At 36.1% G+C, this 23,475-nt stretch overlaps 1 protein-coding gene across 4 annotated transcripts in view; it reads right to left on the reverse strand.

Moving 5' to 3' along the window:
- Positions 1–208: 208 nt before the first annotated feature.
- Positions 209–23,475, reverse strand: part of LOC103715364 (E3 ubiquitin-protein ligase IPI1-like) — a 36,483-nt gene continuing 13,216 nt past the window's right edge. For 2 of the 4 annotated variants that reach the window (XM_008802964.5, XM_088706769.1), the window contains exons 2-6: positions 16,951–17,117; positions 6,367–6,425; positions 1,622–1,647; positions 1,122–1,512; positions 209–1,016 (exon numbers count right to left, since the gene is read on the reverse strand). In XM_008802964.5, coding sequence (XP_008801186.1) covers positions 506–1,016; positions 1,122–1,512; positions 1,622–1,647; positions 6,367–6,425; positions 16,951–17,117 — 1,154 coding nt within the window. In that variant the 3' untranslated portion in view covers positions 209–505. Of the gene's footprint in view, positions 1,041–1,121; positions 1,513–1,621; positions 1,648–6,366; positions 6,426–16,950; positions 17,118–23,475 lie in introns of all 4 variants that reach the window. The other 2 variants (XM_017844769.4, XM_088706767.1) reach the window with 2 other exon arrangements.

Here is a 23,475-nt window from a genome sequence, read left to right on the forward strand (position 1 = left end):
AGAGGATATAGAGTAAGACATACCTATCAGATGCGCTCATCAGTTGGCTCTCCAAAATGAAGCCTGTAACATCAAAGAACAAAATATCAGTTTTATTCATGGTTGTAGCATATTTCTATAAACCACATGGAAGGAGTTCTCTCCTCGTACATTGTTGATGCATTATTGCAGTTCGATGGCGGAATCGGGAAATAAGAGCAGGTTCATATAAATAACATAGAAACAACACCTATGCCCTAGTTTCCATCTCTATTTCCGCTTTTATATATAATGTTCAAGAGCAGACTAAACAGAAAAAGCACAGCCCACCGCCAGAGTCAGGGCTACTAAAGATAAAACCATAGGAAACATCCTAGTAGCACCACCGTCCACAATTTCAAATCCCATACAGAACTGCCACATCCACAGTTCCCTCGTCCAAAACAGGAAGTTTTATGCGACATGGGTGATATACAAAACGAAAAAACAAAGTTCAATCTTTAAGCATCTTAAGCAGCAGCACTCCTCAGATGTATGGTGGCATTCGAGGAGGGGGCATGTGCTGATACCCATTCTCAGGATGGCTCTGTGGGACCCTTTCAGAAGCAGCTGCTCTCTGAGCGAAGCTTCCTGGCTGAGGATTCTGATTAGGATTAAAAGGACTCCACCACTGGGATTCACCCTCAACTGGGATCCAGGGTAGCGGCGAGAAACCCTCTCTACCCCATCCATAAAACCGGTCGATAGGTCTGCCGATGTTCTCACCTTCTTGATGATTCCTGCTTATAGATCCAGATACAGAGAAGCCATAGAAACCGCCAATTTCAGCTGAGGAAGAGGATGCGACTGAAGAAATTAGAGTTAAACCCCTTGGCCTCATTCTCCTGATCGGAGCAAAGGGAGAGGTTTGCAGCGACGAAGAAGATACAGACTGAAGATAGATGTGACTGCCAAGACCCCGACTATGACCCCTAACCTCCCCTATAACTGGTGGTCCTAGTGATGTGACTAAATTGTTTCCACTGCGTGCAACAGACCTGCAATAGTTAAGAGAGTAGTATCTGATGTCAAGCCAATAATATAGGTCCACTAGAGACAGAGGAAAACATGTAAACATTATAGCAAAAAGATATAATATTTACCCATGCATAAGAGGGTGGGGATGCACAAATGATCCTAATCTCTGCTGGCTGCCGGTATCATTTCTAGATAACCTCAAACCAAACTGAGATGCAGACTGATCGCCATTTCCAGGCAAAGGAAATGAAAAGGAATGCTGTTGCTGCCAGTTGTGGTTTTGTGGCTCAGTTGCAGGAAAACTGTGGGAGTTGATCATATCAGCCGATGATTGTCCTCCCAAGCTAGTTGGATGTCGATGAAATGGACCATTGTCCGGAAGAGAGTCAGAAGAATTTGAAGGTGCAGCATGTGTAGCATGAGGAAACCCATGCATGGCCAAGTATGGGCACGCATGAGAACTACTTGAAGCACTTGAATGGTCTCCATATGCTGAGTTGCCCATTAACTCATGATCTTTGATGATGCAAAGAGCAAGAAAAATCAATATAAAGATAACATTACTTAATTGTTATAAGATCTTCTAAAAAGAGAATTATTGCTCTGAGATAGGCAAAGTGCTTACAAGAGCTTGGCTGGGGTTCTCCTTCCCTGCAGGCAGAATAACTCTGAAGTCAATTTCGCTAGCATCAAGAATCAAGATATATAGGCCATGTACAAAAATTTTAGCAAGCATCTTTACATTCTCAAATACTAATCTGGAAAGCAATATGCAATATAAGAAATGGTAGTTTAAGTTGGAGAAATTCCTAGGCATAAAACTTCTGAATAAGCTCCAAGCTAGAAGAATCCTACGGCAACCTCATGATGCATTGACATCACAGAATTTGATGCATGATCCAACCCATGGGCTTGTACCAATTTGGAGTTGAATTCTTCAGACATAATCATCATGTCCAACTTAATAGTATAAAGGACCATTGGGTAAAGTAAAATCTTCTTTACTCAATGGGAAAATCAAGAGAACCACCACTTAAACTGCAATCATTCTTTACATTTTTCCTATGAATATAGAATTGGTGTTTGTGGCTATAATAGCTTCATAAATTTGACTTAATTGGTTTAAAAGTAGAAAATGAAGACCTAAAAATGAGAGGGATATTTCAAACTCAAAGCGAACACCAATTACACCTTCATCAATAACCTTCCCTCCATCGTTCTTTTTTGCTCATTTTACTAATGTTATACGGGCAGGCCAAAAGCTAAGAACGTTGACAAGGATATATTCAATACTTAAAATCATGGGATAAACCCAGCATATTGATCAAAATATATTGGTCAATCATTAAAAACCAGCCTTATCACATGGATTCAAATTCCCTTAATGGCTCTATTTTTGTTATTCTTGTAAATGCAGATTTCTTCAGAATGAAAGTATCATTAACTGTCATTTTACTACCTTTATCAAGTTCTGTGCTCTATCATGCATGATTTCTAAACCTCCAACATTTATCTAAGAACAACTTCACTAGCCATAATTGACTTATGGTGAACTTTTCGAATACATTTCAAGTTGTAGGACCTCACTCTAAGTGCCACATAGTTTACTTGTTTCAGGCTCTTAACCGTCCTTTTACCGCATACCATTGATTTCATTTTTGTTATTTAATCACTGTTCATACACCATTCTTGATTCATCAAGTTGGACCTGCATCTTTATGACTCTGTATAGATGGGGAAAAGCTTATTGATTAAGACGAAGGTCCAGGCCCATACGTACCCATGCCCAACATTATTCTCTAGGTAAAATGAATCTTACATACACATTATGGCCTGGACAATTCATTCTAATCAAGGTGTCTCAGGTTCGAAATACAGAAATAGCCTCTCTACACATGGGAAGAAAGCTGCGAACTTCTAACCCTCCCTAGACCCACCAGTAGTAGGACACCCTTTGATACACATTATCCATCTCCCTCCAAAAGCACATCTTCACTGTAACAAACCACATCTTCAATTGGAGGAAGTCTTGCCAATGGAACCACATTACCAAAAATGACTGTCAATATCTCATTCCTCATTTAATGAGTTTATTCCATGGCCTAATGTAGCATTCCATGCCCTTCATTTATCCTGGCAAATAGTGAAACCATATATTTATAACTTTCTGATCTTCAGTGTAAAATTCAACCTTTTAATCTTGACTAACCAATTTGCCTATAAGATAAACCAAGGGGCCCCTCATAGAATATCCTCACTAATTCTGTACTGGTATCTTCCACTTCACAGACCATATAATAACCCTTAATGCCTCATGATAAGCTTTGTGGGGATCACTCTATTCCTAAACTTCCTTTTCATTTCAAATTTTTGCATCAGCCATGTAAGTAAAATAATTGCTTCAATGGTTCAACCTCTTCGCATGAGGATGGATTGCTTTTAAAAATATTGATTAAATTTCTAAACCGTTTCTTAGTTACTTAATAGCTTCATAATGTGACTCAAAATCTAATTCCCCAACATATTATTCCTTTAAACCTTATAATTTGAATTACTATGCCTTTTCTTCCATCATAGTAGCAATATCTTGGAAAAAATCCTAAACCTAAGAGAATAATAGTAATTGTATGTGGAATTACTTACACTAGTGCTACCTTTTAACTCAAAGTAAATCATACGTAGAGTATCTATTAATAAAGGTAATGTAGCACAGGAGATGTGGGGAGTGTATCAGTGCCCGAGAAAATAGCGAAAACGAGTGAAATGGCAATTAATCTCTTAATGTTTGATATTCAATTCCTATGTACTTCAAGGAGATAACACACAAAGTAACGATGATGGATGAAATCATGGTACGTCGTATCAGCCCGAACCAGGCAATATGGTATAGAGCATACCGTACCGTATCAGTTCGGTACCAATACCAGATATGGGTGGCATACCGACACTCGGTACGCCAAAAAAATTCCGTAGCATACCGTACTGACACTATTCTAGTGTGGCACCGATATAGGGTCCAGTACCGAAACGACGAACCTTAGATGAAATGATATGTGATTTAGCAATAGAACTCTAAATCGTTTAAACGCATATCCTTAAAACTTTCTTTATAATTTAACATCCACTTGTTTAAAAATCATCAACCAACACTAGATCATTTGCATATAACAAAGTCCATGATGCCTCATTTAAAAAAATACGGAAAGGGTTCGTATAACATATTTTAACATTATCAACACATACATAAATATTTTTGTTGTCCGCTTCCTGTCATGTGATGACCTTTGATCCTCTAAAGCATGCTTGTTTGGATCATTAAGAAATGCAAGAAGGCTCTTCCTTTTAGCTTAAAATACTTGCATCAATCATCTGATTTGCTGAAGTCTAAAGCTGAAAGGCAAATACAGGAGCAAAACAAATTTCTTATAATAATACACTGGTGGTACCTGCTGAAAGTGGATGGTTGCAGGAAAATATTGAAGTTGGAAGAATTAGCTAGAATGAAAAAAAGGAAAGAATGATAAGCTTTTAAAACTAAAAAATGATGACATAGAGAAGATACCAAGGTGAGAATGGGAAATCAGAGAGGAAAGATCACTACAATGAAACTAATGACAGCTTCTGGACCTATTTGATCGAACATCTTTGAACATATGACCACCATACTGGTTGGTATAAATGTGCAATAGAAGGCGCTGGAAGAGCAGAAAAGTATGAAATAGGGGCATAAGGAGAGGATCAACAGGAGGAGAAAGAGAAGGCAAAAAAACTTAGTTTAAGAGGAAAGATAATTATCAAGAAAATATTACTCAGCTCCAGAAAAAAGAAAAATTAAGGCTAAGGGTGAAAGTGGACCAGATTATATCTATCCGGATCTGTTTTCATATCCAAATCTTTCCGAATATGGATAGAAATTTGAGCATCCAACTAATATTTGTATCCGTATCTATATCCATCAAAGAAAATGAATATGGATAGACCCGATCCGTATCCGAATATCCGATTTTATTTGTAACCATATTTAATTTTATATAGCACTCATGAACTTTTAAGAGAAATATATAACCATATTAACATGCTATTAAATTGATTTAACATCCACTTAGTAATATCTTTGATTCTATGGTCATAAAGTTTAATTATTCAACTTATATCCGTATTTATATCCATATTTCCGGTATCCAATTTGTATCCATATCTGTATAAAATAAATACGAATAAGAATTTTTTATTTGACTAATATCCATTTCTGTATCTATATTTTTCAAATAAAACAAATATGGATATGCATGTACTGGTATCCGATCCGTATCCAATCCAGTTTTAACCCTAGAAAAGGCAATATATTCAATAATGGATGGTTGGAATGAGTAGAGAAGGAAAAACCTGGTAACCAACATACTTGTAGGACATGTTTGGAGTCCTAAATTCACCATGCAAAGGGAGATAGCTTCGACCGCTAACTTCAAGATAACACCTAAGGAGAAACAAAAACAACTTGTGTTTTCCATGTTTAATTGGTGGATGTACTAAACAATTACCAATTAAGGACCTAAAGTGAAAAACAGCCTCTAGTAGAAACTAGGTAGGAACAAGGGCAAAACTGAAAGCAGACAATCATAGGATTCTGACCATCCTAGGAAAACATTTGTTTTCATCCATAAGGATACAAAAGTTGAGACAGCTAATTTTGAGGGGGCAAAGGTCAACGATGAGCCTCATGATTAGAGTTGAAACAAAACCTAGATACCTCTATAGAACTGAATATAACTTATGGGAGCATGATCCTTGTTAAAATGGAAAAACTGAGACCTATATATGTGAGATATAGCCATGTAAAACACAGTCATTAATACAAAAATTAAATGATAAAAGCACAATGAGAATATGACCGTGCAAAGTCTTGGCAAATACCTAGCATATCCATAAGAAGATGAAATAACCAACAAGTAGCACAAATTAACATACTAAACAAGTAGAGAAGATTGAAAAGCCATGTGCGCATCAAAGCATAAAGGTGAGCAACACAAATGAAAGAATCAATTTTAAGTACGTACAAAATCAAAATATTCTAAATCAGCATTCCTGCATATCAAGAAACTTTCGATACTGTTATACGACATAAACTCAAGGCCATATGCTCACAAACATTCAAGCTATCACCAATAAGTTTCTCAGCGTACACAAATCAGTGCAAATATGGCAACTAACAAAGCAAATTGCAGTAATAGATAATGTACAATGCATGACACAAATATCAAACACAAGTCTAAATAGCTCAATGCAAAATAAGCTATTTGGCCCAAAAGTAATTAAAAAGGAAGATAAAAGAACAAAGAAGATGCAATTGCAGTTGAGAAACAAGCTTACTCGAATAATGATGCAAGTTGCGTAAACCCACGGAAAGGACACCACTGAAATCCAAACGGCTGCAAAAAAATATTTACATTGATGTTAATGTTATGTAAAGCCTAAAAGTGCAAAAAAATGGAAGATAATATTTCTAATTTCATCTTTGATGAGCAAGTCAGTGCTAAAACCACATAACTAAAAACTGATTGCACATAAGGGTGTCAACAGGTTTATCCAACATGATTTTCCTAATGGTTGTCCGCATAATTGCAGGCTTGTATTCTGGTTGCAGGCTTGAGATTCAGATTTCAGCCTAGATAACCAGGCTCAAGGGAGGAATTCATCTTAGGGTTGGTTATAACAAAAAGAATCAAATTTGAGCCTTTGAATTACTTTATAAGGTAACCAAATCTCTATGCAACTTCCTTATTTCAACCCATAACCACTTAATCACTTAAAGTAACAAGAATTGTCACACCTCGCTCTCTCCTCACAGCAAGAGAAGGTTAAAACTTGAATCTCATCAATCACCTCTTCCTGAAATGGTGACTCGAACTAGTTCTTGTCCTTTGAAAAAAAGAAGTCCTTATTTTAGGTGGATCTTGTCTTACACCTCAAGGTTTCACTTTCCAAAAATGCCTAAAGGCTCAGGGTACAAGCGATATAAACTCATGGTTCTTACAATATGAGGTGGGGCATAGATATTGCAAGAAGAGGCTCATGTTTGGCAACACCTTGCACTTTATAGGATGCCCTAGTAAGAGCCATATGTACAGTAGGTTTTCAATACAATACGAGGGGCAACCTAATTCACTTTTGCATGACATTATGTGTGGATCACAAGGCCAAACTTGTGTCTGCCAAGAAATTCTCCATGCACTTTAAGGTTTACACAAAAATAGTGCCGAGGATAACATAAAATTCATTACATTTCGATATACTTTTCACAAGTGAAACTTTTCCTATGCAAATTTAGTCAGTAGGAGGAAACTCATATCTTAAATCTTTTCTTTCTCATATATCTGTTAATATGAAGGAAAACTTATGAAACTTATATGCCTTCTGTCTTAAGGTCTATGTGTTGCCTCACACCACGGTTTTTCAAAATCGCCAACCCCCAACCCCGGCCCTCCCCGTTTGTTTTCCTCTGTTCCTCTTAGCATGCATTCAGGTCAAGCCTGATACATCTAGCTCTAGTTCCAGCGAAGGCAGATTATGACCCAAGGCTACAACTGCCAATTTACACCCACATCCCTGAGACATGTCATGATGATTGGAATTATATGTTACAATAAACTTATACTTACATCCAGTACCATATTTAAAAGAAAATCTATGAGTTCAAAATGATTTTATAGTTGCATTTTCTGATTTAGCTACACCAATATGATGCAATGCAGAGAAATGCGATCTAGTGAGACACAGAACGTGATAATAGCAGGTTCTCAAGTCTGTTTTTCGTCCTTTACAATTAAACACTAATTTCTTCTTTACTTTGTATCTATATCAACCTCTATATTAAATGGAACTCGACCTACAAATGGGAAAGCCAATTTATGTAAGCATCTTGATAAAGAAAGATAGATCCTGTTAGTTCTACTTACAACAATATCTCCTTGTGCAATCTTGCTAAATTGCCACTCCATGAATCCATTTTTTTCCTAGAACTGTTTAATATCTCAAACCCTCTTTAGTAAGACCTATTTAACTTTCTCCAATCTCATCATTCAGCAACAATTTATCCACAAATATATGCACCATATGAAATCTAATTCCTCATGAATATCAATTTGCCATCAATATCCCCAGTCTCATCGCAAGCAATATCTACATACACATCATGATTATTAGACTAGCATGAAATCTAATTCCTCATGAACATCAATTTGCCATAAATATCCCTAGTCTTATCACAAGTGATATCTACATACATATCATTATTATTAGACTAATACACCCATTCGATATGCTTTTCTTACTCGACTCCATTTAAGTATGCTAACTTGGTTTTCATCATAATACTTTTCAACATTAATAAAGGTCATGGTGTAGGTTCTTCGTTCTCACGCAATTTTTTTCACAAAATTGCCGAAGAAAATCACATTTCTTTTCAGCACTATGGCTATAAGTTGTGGCAGATGCAGTTCTCTATATCAAATTACCTTAGGCCCTCGTCTAGACTCTTTCCATGTCTTAAATAAGACCAGAAGGTTGATACTGAGCATCTCTCATACATGATTAGACATACCTTACATGTTCAACTTGTTGAAGTTGCCATCAGATTTTAAATGATAAGAGAAAATTTGTTGATATGGTGTCAGTTGCGACCAAAGGAACATTGGTGATTAGCAGCATAACTTCTTGATCAGACATCAGTAAATATTGAGCTTGATAATAAGTGGTGTGCGCAAAAAATCACAGATTATCTATCATTTTCTTGTCAAAATGTTTAAACAAAAATGGGATCATTACTATATCTATAGAGTTTAAGTTTTGATACGTCAAGAATTGTTTTCGAATAAGTAAAACTCCAGAATCTTTTGGTGTCTTATTTTAAGGTATAGAAAAACCACAAACTGGGATAGTCAGAATGTACTTCAGCCCGTGACTTTGAGTGATTCAAGTGCCTCTATATATAGCAATCCATGAAGCTCCGAGGTTGTGCAACTTGATTCCAAACAAATCGTTATGAAGTCTATCCCTTTTTTTTTCTTATGTTTGCTCTTCTATCTTCATCCCCTTCTGGTGCTCTTTTCCTTCTTCACTCCTTTCTTTCTTACTTGTATGCGACTTAACTTCTCTAGGGGAAACATATGTTAGTCAACCTCTTACTCTTTTCTAGATTAGAAAACTGTCATTTCTTCCCTCTTATCAACTAATCTTGTTGATATTCATTAGCAAAGGTATAATAGAAGCATCACTAGAAATCCTAGATGCCCTTTCCCAATCTGGGGGGCGTAGGGGTGGGGGGAGGGAGGGGTTCCCTTTTCATATGTGCAGCTCTTTTGTCATAAATCAATTCCTATCAAAGCATGTACCATGTTTTTATTAGATTCTTGTTTAGCATCAATTAAAGATTCACAATGCAAATTATTCCACAAAGCAGGGAACTCGAATTCATAGAAGTCATTGAGTTTTGAAGTGGTACAAGATGGAGTTGAAGCTATCAAAACAAGAGGTCCCACATTCTCAACTAAGAAAGATTAACACAACAAGATGTCTTAGTGTTTTGTTTAAATATCTTTTATCTAAATAATGTTATTAGACATACACGCACAAAAGCACACATGCCCATGTGCACGGCCTCACACAAGCATGCACACAAGTTTCCAAGTTTACATGATGGAATTAGAGTTGAAGCTATCAAAACAAGAGGTTCCAAGTTCTCAACAAAGAAATATTAACACTAACAAAGATAAGTATGTATTTTTTAAAATATCTTTTATCCTAAACTATTATCATGTCCGCATACACGCAAGGTTAGCTGAACCATCCCAAATTGGGCAATTCGGTTCGTACTATACCATGCTAGATGAGAACTGGGATGGTTCCCCTCCTTGGCCTAGAAATGACCCGAACCACACCAAACCAGGCGGTTCCATACGGTACCGATGCCAATCAGATGGTTTGCATCGATTCAGGCATGCATACGCCCCCCCCCCCCCCCCCCCCCTTCATGTAAGTCTAATAATTGGGGGTGCTGAGAGCACCCCCGCCCCCCTTCTCGTGAGCTCTCAATGCCTTCCAAACCCTTTTTATATTAAAAAACTAAAAATTGGCCTAATCTTGTTGTTTTCATGGATTTCAACCTGAATTTTGCTGAAATTAGATAATAGCACTCTCCACTCTTTATTTCTGTAACTTTTTTTTAATTTTGAGGCCAAAAATTCGCCGTAAATTGAAAAAATAGGGTAAGGTCATGTTAAATTTTCATATTTTAGTCTTATTTCATGATATGTTGTAAATTTAGGAAAAATCTACACGATGGCACCAAGATCTTAGATTTTCATTCAATCTATAATTTTTAAATTAAAAAAATTCAGATTTAAAAATTAAAAATTAAAATAAAATTCAAAAAATACTACAAAATCAAAATTATGCTTAGGGGTATGAATGCCATTCTCCATGAAAATTTTGTACCATTTTATTCAAGTTTGGGTATGAATGTTGTTGACCCTAAAGGGTTGATTTCGATGATGCAAAATAATTGAGTAAAAGGATCGCTAATCTATTACCTTAAGTATGCTTAATTGATTTCAGAAAGCCAAGAAGAAAGCCTTCAGTATCTCTCTAATGAAGATGATTTATCTGAAGCTCTATACCAAGATTTACAACTCTTAAAAGGCCTTCAAGCAATCCTTGAAATCTCGCTATCTCAAGAGTCGACCCTTAGTTTGTAATGAGTCGACCCTGACATATTGTCACTGCCTGATATGCTTTCACAAGTCGAGTCCAGTAGATCGCAAGTCGACCTTAGAATAGTCTCAAAAGACAGACAGAAAGCTATGGAATTCATTATATTAGCAAGTTGACCCATGAAGAACATGAGCCGACTCTAATCTAACACGAGTTGATTCTAGAAACAAGCAAGTCGACCCCTAAGTGGCCATAAAGAAAAGACAGTGAGCTGAAAATTTTCACATTGGCAAGTCGACCAATGAGAAATAAAGCCGACTCTAGTCAAACAAGAGTCAACCCCAGAAACAAGCGAGTCGACCCTTGAACGGCCATGGTAGAAAGACAAAAAGTAGTTAAACTTAGTCCATTAAAAAGTCGACCCCTGAAAACATTAAGTCGACCCTTGTCACCAGATCAGCCGACCCCGGAACTGAGAGAGCCGACTACACAATGACCACAGAAGAAAGAGCGCAGCAAAAATAACAGCAAATTCGAGTTAATCCCTAACGATCACGAGTCGACTCCTGGAGGCCATGAGTCGACCAATGAAAATATCGAGTCGACCCCTCTGCGTCTAACAATAGCAATTGCTAGTTTTTCCATAAATCAGAATGGTTGTTTTCATATCACAACAACTCTTTCAACCTGTCTAACAGCTAGGAGAGTGTTCCAACCACTTTTAAATGGTATAAATGCATAGGAACACTAAGAGAAACAAAGAGAGAACGAGAAGTGAAAAAAGAAATCAACAAAAATAAGACCAAAAAAAAGAACAAAAAGAAGAGCTTTAAAGAGAAAAATACTCACGAGCATTTACTGAGAGTTAAAAGATCATATCCTCTTCAATTGAGGGTTGGTGAAGTGCATTCAAGATCAATCAAAGCCAACCGAGTCAAGCTCCATTTATCACTTTGTATTTATTATTCAGGAGTTGTACTTTATTGTGTTTGACACATTACTTTTTATACTCTATTGTGACAAATTTTCGGAACCGAAACTTAAGAAAAGGTCTATCCAAACTGTGAATTGGATTATGTTGAGCCTGAGGATAGGCTTGGTGTTGGTTTTGGGTGATTACTTGTGAAAATCAATTGGGTTGATTATGAGCCTGTGTAAAACAATAGGACTCTAATCCTAAAAAGATGATAGCGAAATTTTTCAAGAAGGGTGTCTTGAAAAGTGGATGTAGGTGCAAGATTGGCACCAAAGCACTATAAATTTTGTATGTTTGTGTTGCTTGATTTGTCTGCATTGATTTTCTGCATATTCACTTATTTGTTAATTGCTGAAATAACTATTCACCTATATTTTATTCTACTGCATTAAATTTAAGTTTTCAAGAAGCCCAATTCTCCCCCTCTTGGGCAGCATAGCTAGGCAACAACTGGTATCAGAGACTGGTCCTCTCATTGACCTAACCGTCAAAGAGTCACAGATATATGACAATCCCAACTGGAATCTCATGTCGAGGGACACAAATAGACCTCCACTTTTTAATGGCACAAACTATACCTATTAGAAAGCATGCATGCGCATCTTTGTTCAAGCACTAGACTATGACATGTGGAATGCCATAGTTAATGGTCCTCACACACTCACAAAAATTATTGATGGTGTGTCTCTTCCCAAAGCCGAAGAAGAATGGAATGAATTTGATAAAAAGATGGCACGGCTGAATGCTAAGGCCATAATGTTCATTATTGCTCACTAAATACTAATGAGTTTAATCACATATCAACTTGTTATTCTGCTAAAGAGATTTGGGATAGGCAGGAAGTAACTCATAAAGGCATTGACCAAGTCAAAAAATCCAAAATTAATATGCTTGTACATAAATACAAACTATTTAAAATGGATTCCAGTGAGTCAATCACTAAAATGCTTACTCGCTTTACTAATATCATTAACAGTATTAAAAGCTTTGAAAAATCTTATACTAACAGTGATTTAGTAAGAAAGATTTTCAAATCACTATCAAGAGCTTAGAAGGCCAAAGTCAACTATTCAAGAAGTGAAAGACCTCAACGCCCTTCTCCTAGAAAAATTGTTGGGTTCTCTGATGACTCAAGCTATCCATGAAGCAATCCTTGGAAGCTCACATGCAAACACAGAAAATTTCGTTCTGAGCTATCTCAAGAGTCAACTCTCAATTTGCAATAAGTCGACCCTGGCACACTATCATTGACTTATACACTATCACAAGTCGACTCCAGCAGATCACGAGTCAACCCCAGAACAGTCTCAAAAAATACAAAGCTGCAAAATTTTTCATATTGGCAAGCTGACGCATAAAAAACACGAGCCAATTCCAATCTAACACGAGCCAATCCTAAAAACAAGCAAGTCGACCCCGACTGGCCATAGAGAAAAGATAGAGTTCAAAATTTTATCCAATTGGCGAGTTGACCTATGACAAACACGAGCCAACTCTAGTCAAACAAAAATCAACCCCTAAAAACAAGCGAGTCGACCCTTGAACGACCACAGTGGAAACATAGAAAGCAGTAAAACTCCGTCCGTTGAAGAGTCAACGCTTCAAAATATCGAGTCAACCCATTACCAGACGAGTCAACCCCCGAACTGAACGAGCCGACTCCACGTGATTGCAGAAGAAAGATAGAGCACAGAAAAAATAACAGCAAGTTTGAGTCGACCCCTAAAGATCACGAGTCGATTCCTAGAGATGATGAGTCGACCCATTTGCGCCTAACAACAGCAACGACTAGTTTTTCTGTAAATCAGAATGATTGTTTTTATCTTACAGTAGCTCTTTCAACCTATCTATTAGCTAGAAGAGTGTTCCAACCACTTTCAAATGGTATAAATGTATGGAAACACCAAAAAAAATAAAGAGAGAACAAGAAGTGCAAAAAGAAATCAACAAAAACAAGAGAACGAAAGAAAAAAACAAAAAGAAGAGAGCTTCAAAGAGAAAAATACTCAAGAACATTTATTAAGAGTTGAAAGATTATATTCTCTTCAACTGAGAGTTGGTGAAGTGCACTTAAGATTAATCAAAGCCAACCAACTGAGTCAAGCTCAATTTATTACTTTGTATTTATTATTCAAAAGTTGTACTTTATTGTGTTTACACATTACTTTCTATACACTGTTGTGGCAAGTTTCAAGGATTGAAACTTGACGAAAGATCCATCCAAACCATAAATTGAATTATGCTGAGCCTGAGGATAGGCTCGGTGTTGGTTTTGGTTGGTTACCTGTGAAAATCAACTGGGTTGATTATAAACTCGGGTAAAACAATCGGACTGTAATCCTGAAAAAATTATAGTGAAAATTTTCAAGAAGGGTGTCTTAGGAAGTGGACGTAGGTGCAGAATTGACACCGAACCACTATAAAATTGTGTTTTTGTCACTTGATTTGTTTGCATTGATTTTTTGCATACTTATTCGTTAGTTGCTGAAATTAATATTTATCTATCAAATTTTTATTGTGCTGCATTATATTTAAGTTTTTGAGAAGCCTAATTCACCCTTCATAAAATCAGAAGTTTATTACGAAGATGATCCTGATATCTACAAGAGACATTACCACTCCATGAGATTTTAGATGTTGGTATATATTTAAATTGACTTTATATTCTGTATTTTATTGATTTTCTTTATAAATATAATGATCTACGTACTTTAATTGCATTTAGCATTAAAATTATAGTCATTTTATAAACAACAAGCATGAAGAAAAGAAACACCAAATTAAAGAATATCAAAACACCGCAAAAAACATCAAATTGTTGTTCAAATCACTCAAAAACTTCATAAAAAATCATTAAACATAAAAAAATGAAAAAGTAAAAAATAAAAAATTGTGTACATGGTTCAGAACCAACATGCCTAACCATATCAAGTGTCAGTACTGTATTGACCAGTAAGTGATAGCTATCAGGTTCAGGTTCGCAGCATGAACGATGAAACCAACTGAATCCACTCTCTCAATACCGTACCATACCAGTAGCTGACTTGTACGGATCCCAGTACTAGTTCAGCCTGCCTTGCATGCACGAGTTTCCAAGTTGTACAAGATGGAATCAAAGCTGAGCTATCAACAAGAGGTTCCATGTTCTCAACCAAGAAAGATTGACACAACAATCAGTATTCATATCTTTTAACTATCTTTTATCTTAACATGCTATTACATGCGCACGCGCACATATATATATATATATATATATATATATATATATATATATATATATATGGAGTAAAAGCTTGGAGGCCAACCTCCAAATCCTGAAGCCTATTTATTTTCTTGTACTTGGGCATTCTCTATCTCTAGCATATCCAACAAGGAAAAAAAAACCAAAAAAATCTAGTGCTATGTGCCTCCATTCTCTTTGATGAGTAATTCCAACCATGGTTTTAAAGTGCCAACACTAGCAATAGCACCCTATCAGCATCACACAATTAAATCATTTTTTTAATTAGAAGGATGTTTTCAGTTCGTAAGTCCTTTTTTTTGTTTCAACACAGCTCGACAAGAGTCATGTTGACGATGACCACCAATCCCATCAGCAGCATCGGTTGAACCTTGATTATGACCATATCGTCAATAAATGGTATTCTAGCCATGTTACTTGATAATAGTTGACCATGACCACCAATCCTATCAGCAGCATCAGTTGAACCTTGATTATGATCATATCATCAATAAATGGTATTCTCGCCAAGTTACTTGATCATAGGTATGCACTTAGAAAACATGGTCACAAGGAATTGCAAGTAGAATTTGTTGACAGTATCGCAACCAAATGGACTTCAAGCCATAGTATGCCGTCGTGCCATGCCGATTCAGTACTGGTACATAGTATGGGGGGCATACCAACTGCCGAACCGGTCTCCATAGTGGGTGTACCTATATAGTGACAAGGTGGCATCGGTATGGGGCTCAGTACCATTGCTTTGTACCTTGCTTCAAGCAACATATCCTTTGAGGGTAGATGAATAATTTTGCCACTACACAATAGATGGCAAAGAAATATGTCACAGTTTAGGTCCATAGCTACAATTTAAATTAGAGGATCTAGAAGACGATAATCAAACTCAGATTGTTAATTCTTCTGCAGCATTTATCTTTACCACCGAATTGTCCAACATGCAATTTATGGAGTTCTTAATCTAATTCTAGTCATTTGATACCTTGAATCATCAATTCACAATACCAAGTAAATGATGGAAGATCGACTCCATGCTGATAGATGACATATGATGGATCTCTAGTTGAATCATTTGATAGAAAACCCAACTAAAAATTTCTCAGCAGTAAATGAATACTATAGAATAATATAAAATAGGAAGACTAACTACTTTTGGGGTTGGTGTGCCATAAGTGGGATGTAAAACCCAATCACACATATAGAAATTGATGACATATAATCTCATTAAGTAATCCAGATTATTGATTAACAATCACATGCAATAAGATAATAACCCCTTGACTTATTATAAAGAAGGCCACTTGACTGATTGATATCACTAGAGAATTAAAAAGCTGATGGATTTAAAGTTCTTGAGAAGCTCTTGAAATATATCAAGCCCATCTTATAGGCGGTACCAGGTGGTATATGCAAATATACAAATAGTATTATGTTACCTATTTTTTTCGGGAGAGGGATATATATAGAAGTATATTAATTATTTGATTTTAGACGTATGCAATGGGAAAATATTAAAGTTCATTAATTTATGTCAGACATATAATAAAAATGAAAAAAATTTGACCTAAGCCACACAAGAGAAGGGAAAAAAATCTCTGTACATCCCACATGATAATCAACTACCATTTTATGTGGCAGCATTGGTTTTGTTACCTCTTGAGAAACAAAGAGTTAGAAAGGACTACCATAAAGTAAGGTTTCACCTAAAAAGAATGACCAGAAAAATCAGAAAGAATTGATGCCAGTTTTGCCTCCTCCAAAAACATTAATGTATGAGATTTATAAAAAGTGCATATATGCAAATCCACTTCATCAAAGACTTCTTAAATTATAATATGGTGCCTGAAGTGTCAAGCATGACTATATGAACTGCAGAGATATTCCTGAATACAAGGTCTATCATAAAAACCAAACTCTTCAATGCAAGTTTATGGCAATGGACCAACATCTTTTGCACAAAAAAATTAAAGGAAAAAAATTATTTTCTAGATTCAAAGAAAAAAGAGAGTTCTTTTTTATAAGCCATGTTTACCAGCTCAGAATAGCCAAGATCATAGATGTCTTCAGTAACCCAGCCATCAATATCAAAATCAGCAGAAGAGCGGTGTCCATTTGCATAAAGCCATCGACCTTTCTCAACTTTCCGACAATTTGGGCACTGCATTGCCCCCTTTGCATTAAATGCTGAGCCAATGCAATCTGAACAAGTAATGAAAGAATAGTTGGATCAAAATATAACAATCAAACTAAAGACAAATTATACAGAACATTCTAACCGTGAAGAGTATGCAAAACCACATGAAATTTAGTGAATAGGCATATAACGCTTAATGATGGGAAGAGGCTAACGTTCTACTATCCCAGATTAGTAAGTTGCATAAAGGGTAAATTAGCAGAAATTCTTGACATGAATAGCAATGTGCAAAGAATATCAATAAAACTAGTTTATTGCTCAACTTTTGGGACTAGTAGACTGACCCAGGATCTAATCTGACAAAACACCTTTGAAGAAGCAAAATGTCAAGATAGTTTGGGAGTGCATCAAAGCCAACCATGTAAAACATAAAAGTTTGCAATTCCAATGCTACAGCAGTTATAAAAAATGTAAACAAATTAGGATGAGGTTCCCATATTAGGTTCCAGTTTCAACTCAACAAGCATGATAAAATCTCTCCATATGAATGTGGAAAATACATTCAGATCAGCAACAGGGAAAAATCTATTCATGATTTAATCATAGAACCAGAAAAGCCCTGTACATTCTAATTGTAAAATTAACTATACCATTGACTCATCCTTTTATCCCTGATGTTTAACATCACATTGTCAATTCCCCCTAAGCCAACTATTTGTTTATCTCATCTGTTTTCATCATGGCAAAGTTCTGCATTTAGCCTTTATACATGACGACGACCAAACTAGATCATCATGGTGCCCTTTATACTTTCTTGGAACAGTAGCTTGTATTGAATATTTTCTAGAGAGTTGATGATATTCAGCAAGGGTTTCCATAAGCTTCCTTCAGCTTGGATGTTTATTGGTGGTTCAGTAGTCATTCAGATTCTTCCATCTGACCAACATCTTTGGTGCTGAAACTCTTTTGCTTTGTAATAGACTTCTATATATGAGGAAATACTATATTTTTTAAAATTAAATTCTTCGAAAGGACTATTCATGGTACCACTGGGCAAGTCCTCATCATAGCTGAAGAGTCTGATATGATAGATTTGAAATGAGCGGATAATTTCCGCCACTTTTCTTTCTTCTATCCCGCTATAAATCTCTGCCTTTAAGAAGTCTTCACTTTTTTTTATTTCGTATGATATAGTAAATACTACTGTTGAGAACATTTGAAGGGTGGCAAAGCAGTCAAACAAAATTAGCTTGACGAGCTCTTTCTACATTGCTATGATCTCATTTTTATTAGCAAAAGTGTTTAGAGAGTGAAAGCCGACTCTCAAATCATCCATGACGAATACTCTTGTCAAACCTAAAGGTTGAATTTTGATGATTACAAAATACTTAAGATGATGTTGTATACTAATGACATTGGCTTAATTGTGAAGTTTTATAAGTCAAGAAAAATCAGAAGAATTGAAGCACTGCAAAATCTTAAGTTCTTCGCAAATATCTCATTGGACATGTTCTAAAAGGAAATGATCTTAATCTAGTCCATGGAGATCAGAGATGAAGTCTAAAGTTTCCTGTTTGAAAGGCTTAAGTCAACTCCTAAGCAAAAAGGATAAGTTTAAGTTGATTCTGATAAGTTTTATTCAAGGAACACAGTCAATGAGTCGACCCCTGCAAAACATGAGTCGACCCTTGTGTAATTTAAAGTAAACAGAAAGTTCTTACCGCCTGAGAGAAGCTTGAAGAGTCGACCCCCGAAATTGAAGAGTCGACCCTTGAGTTTGAAGAGTCGACCCCTGCTCAGTCTCAGCGCCGGCCGAAAAACCAAAGCGTGAGCCGACCCTTGTGTTTAAAGAGGCGACTCCTGATGAAGATGAGCCGACCCTTAAGGATAAAGAGTCGACCCTTTGCAAATACCACAGCATAAGCCTTCTCGACATTTTGAAGTGCCGATCCAGAATGAACATGAGTCAACCCCTAAGATACATGAGTCGACCCTTGTACTGCTGGAACCACAACGGAAAGCTGTGAACGACTTTTGTCTTCTATAACAGAAAAAGATTCTCATCGGAACGGGAAGAAAGGAATTCAAATCCCGCCGAAGCATTTGTCTATAAATACGAGGGAACCTCAGAATGGAAACAACAAGGAAAGGGAAAAGATTCTATTGAAAACAAAAGGTTTCCACTGAGAAAAAGAGAAGAAAAGGCTTAACAGTTCATCATCCTCACCAGCATTGTAATCTGAAACTTTCTCTTGTGAGGAGATCAGTCGAAGTTTCTCACTGCATCGTGAAGAGCTGCTGTTCGGACATTGGAACATCCTTCCACAGCCAACTTCTTCATTGGTTTCAGCTTTTACTTTCATTGATTTATTCTTTATATGCTCTGAAGCTTTAAGTTTTCTAATTACAGCATTTTTTTAGTTGGATTAATTGCTACTGTAACAGTTTCATTGATTTTAAACTTGTAAAGGCTCTTCCAAGCCTCGATTGGAAGTTGCTGAATTGGGAATATTCAGCAATGAAAAAATTTCTGATTGGTTTATCTGAAAACCAACTGGATTGTTTGTGAGCCCGAAAAAACAAACGGTGTAAAATTTTTGGTTGGTTTGTCTGAAAACCAACTAGGTTGTTTGTGATCCCGGAAAACAAAAGGTTTTCGGTTGGTTGCCTAGGAAAACCAACTGGGTTTTGATTGTGAGCTCGGAAAACAATCAGGCTGTAATCTGCTGGGTTATAGTGAAATCTCAAGCTAGGCTTGAGAAGTGAACGTAGGTGCTGGAAGTGCACCGAACCACTGCAAACCTTGGTGTTTGTGATTGTGGTTCTTCTCTTCTTTTCCTCTGCATATTCCTGACTGCTTTACTAACTTTATTCACTGTCGAATTTGTGCAATCTTATTTCCGCTGCTGAAACTATAAGATAACAGTAACTCATACTCTCCATACGTTTTAACTTTAGTTATTTTTAAAGAGACCCAATTCACCCCCCCTCTTGGGCTGCACCTCTGGGCAACAAGTGGTGTCAGAGCCTGGTACTCACAAAAAACTTTTTGATCTAACAATCAAGAGTTAAAGGTCATGGCAGCCACTATGAGATCCTCTGTTGCCAAAGGGTAATCTACCAACAGACCATGTCTTTTCAATGGCACAAATTTCACTTATTGGAAAGCTCGTATGAGAACTTTTATTCAAGCACTTGACTATGATTTATGGACTATTATTGTTAATGGACCTCACACACCAACTAAAATTGTTGATGGCATCACCTTATTCAAACATGAGATTGAATGGGATGACCATGATAAAAGAATGGCTTAGCTGAATGCAAAAGCCATGAATGTTCTTTACTATTCTTTAGATGCAAATGAGTTTACTCGTATATCTGTTTGCATAACTGCTAAAGAAATCTGGGATAGGCTGGAAGTTACACATGAAGGCACTAACCAGGTCAAAGAATCTAAAATCAGTATGCTAGTGCATAAGTATGAATTATTTAGAATGGAAAATAGTGAATCTATAACTGAAATGTTTACTAGGTTCACTGATATTATAAACGGCCTGAAAAGCTTTGGCAGATCATATTCTAACAGTTATCTTGTTCGGAAAATTCTTAGGTCTCTTCCTAAAGCATGGGAAGCAAAGGTCACTGCCATTCAAGAAGCCAAAGATCTCAACTCTCCCACTGGAAGAACTGTTGGATTCCTTAATGACTCATGAGCTCTCAATGAAACAAAATCTTGAGGAGGATGAACCCAAAAAGCGCAGAACCATTGCTCTTAAATCCACTCTACATGAAGATGAAAGCGAGGATTCTGAATCTGATAACAGTGAGGAAATGGCCCTGATTATAAGAAGGTTCAAAAAATTCTTTAGAAGAAATAAAGAAAACTTCAAGAGAAGGCCTGTAATCAAGGAGGAGCAAACCAAAGAAAATAAGAAACCATATGTTTGTTATGAGTGCAAAAAGCCTGGACACTTCAGAACAGACTATCCTCTATTGAAAAAGGCTCCGAAGAGGTTAAGGAAGAAAGCTATGATGGCTACTTGGAGTGACAGTGATGAATCCAGCTCTGGAGAAGAAGAATAGCAACTAGAAGCTGCAAATCTGTGTCTAATGGGACATGAAAATGAGGTATATCTGAATACTGAATATGATTTCACTTTCGATGAGCTTCAAGATGCTTTTTCTAAGCTTATGATTGAATATAAAAAGCTTAACTTAAAGAACAAGGAACTGAAGATTAAGAACCAATCATTAGAAAAAGAAAATACTCTGCTTCTAGATAACAAGAAGAAACTGCATGAAGAAAATCAGAAGTTAGCTAATGAAGTTGAAAAACTGAAACCTATAGTTGATAAATTCACCCTAAGTTCTGAGAAATTAAATTTAATTCTAGAAAGTCAGAAAGTTGTTTATGATAAAGCTGGTTTAGAATATAATCCTTGGAAGAAACAGAAATAATTGAAAAACATTTTTGTGAAACCCACTTATGTTAAACCGAAATCTGTACCATTCAAATTAGACAAACTGAAACAGATATGCCACTTACAATCCTATAAGTCGGAATCTTATGAACAATGTTTCAATTAAAAAGATATAGGTTCCGAAGGGAACCATCATTGCTAACATTCAATGACCCAAGAAAGTTTGGGTACCAAAGATAAAGAATTGATTTTCTGTTTTGCAGGTGTGTCTAGCATCCCAAGCATCAAACAGAAAATGGTACTTGGATAGTGGGTGCTCTAGACACATGACAGGGGATGAATCCCAATTCATGTCCCTCAAAAAGAAAAATGGAGGAATGGTTACCTTTGGTGATAATGGAAAAGGCAAAATCATTAGTATTGGTAACATTCAGATTACTCCAACTACATTTATTGAAAATATTTTATTAGTAGATGGATTCAAACATAATTTATTAAGCATTAGTTAATTCTGTGATAAAGGATATGTTGTGATTTTTGAATTATCAATGTGCTTAGTTTCTAGTACTAATAACAGTGGTATAATATTTACTGGACATAGACATGGAAATGTGTATTTGATTGATATAGATCAAATACTCATGAAAAACATGGACTGTTTGGTAGCAATGAAAACCAAAAACAGTGAAGCTAGCTGGTTATGGCATCGAAAGTTAGCTCATACAAGCATAGACTTAATTTCAAAACTTATCCGAAAAGAACTTGTTTTCGACTTGCCTAAATTGTCATTTGAAAAAGATAAAATCTGCTCTGTATGCCAACTAGGAAAACAGACCAGAGCCTCTTTCAAATATAAAAATGTTGTCTCCATAAATAGATCCTTAGAGCTTCTGCATATGGACTTATTTGGACCAACAAGAACTGCAAGCCTAGGTGGAAAGCATTATGGTTTTGTTATTGTGGATGATTTTTCTAGGTATACATGGGTTTTCTTCTTGGCACACAAAAGTGAAGCATTTTCAGCTTTCACTAAACTGTATAAAAAGATTTCAAATGAATATGGATTGAAAACTATCAAGATTAGAAGCGACCATGGAATTGAATTTGAAAATCATGATTTTAAAAATTTCTGCACCGAAAATGGTATTGATCATAATTTTTCTGCACCAAGATCACCGCAACAAAATGGTGTTGTAGAGAGAAAAAATAGAACACTTACTGAAATGGCTAGAACAATGTTATGTGAGAGTGACTTACCTAAGTATTTTTGGGCTGAAGCCATAAATACAGCTTGTCATGCTCTTAATAAAGTTACCATTAGGTCAATTTTAAAGAAAACTCCTTACGAACTTTTGAAAAATAAGAAATCAAATCTTTCATACTTTCATATTTTTGGTTGCATCTGTTTTGTTCTAAATAATGGTAAGGACAACTTGGGAAAATTTGATTCAAAATCAGATGAAGCTATTTTTCTTGGATATTCTTCTTCAAGCAAAGCATATAGAATATTTAACAAGAGAACTCTAGTCGTAGAAGAGTCAATACATGTTATCTTTGATGAATCTAATGATCCTTCTTCAAGAAAGAATGTAGATCTCGATGATGATGCAGAAGAACTCAATAAGCAAGACAAAGAATTAACCCTAAAGGATGTTTCTGCATCTGAAAATTCAGAGCATGATGATAATCAAGAAGAAGAAGATCAAATGCTTAAGGGTAAAACTAGTCTACCAAAAGAATGGAGGTATGCACATAGTCATCCTAGAGAATTAATAATTGGTGATCCTTCACAAGGGATAAGGACTAGATCCTCCATTAGAGATGTTTGTACTCATCTTGTATTTGTTTCTCAAATAGAACCAAAATCTTTTGAAGAAGCTGAAAAAGATAACAATTGGTTAATGGCAATGCAAGAAGAACTGAATCATTTTGAAAGAAACAATGTTTGGAATTTAGTTAGAAGGCCTGAAAATATTTCTGTAATTGGAACAAAATGGAT

This window comes from Phoenix dactylifera, chromosome 11 (assembly GCF_051530095.1).
Source record: "Phoenix dactylifera cultivar Ajwa chromosome 11, Ajwa_hap1_PhDact_Kaust_v1.1, whole genome shotgun sequence".
In the NCBI taxonomy this organism is placed as follows: domain Eukaryota; kingdom Viridiplantae; phylum Streptophyta; class Magnoliopsida; order Arecales; family Arecaceae; genus Phoenix; species Phoenix dactylifera.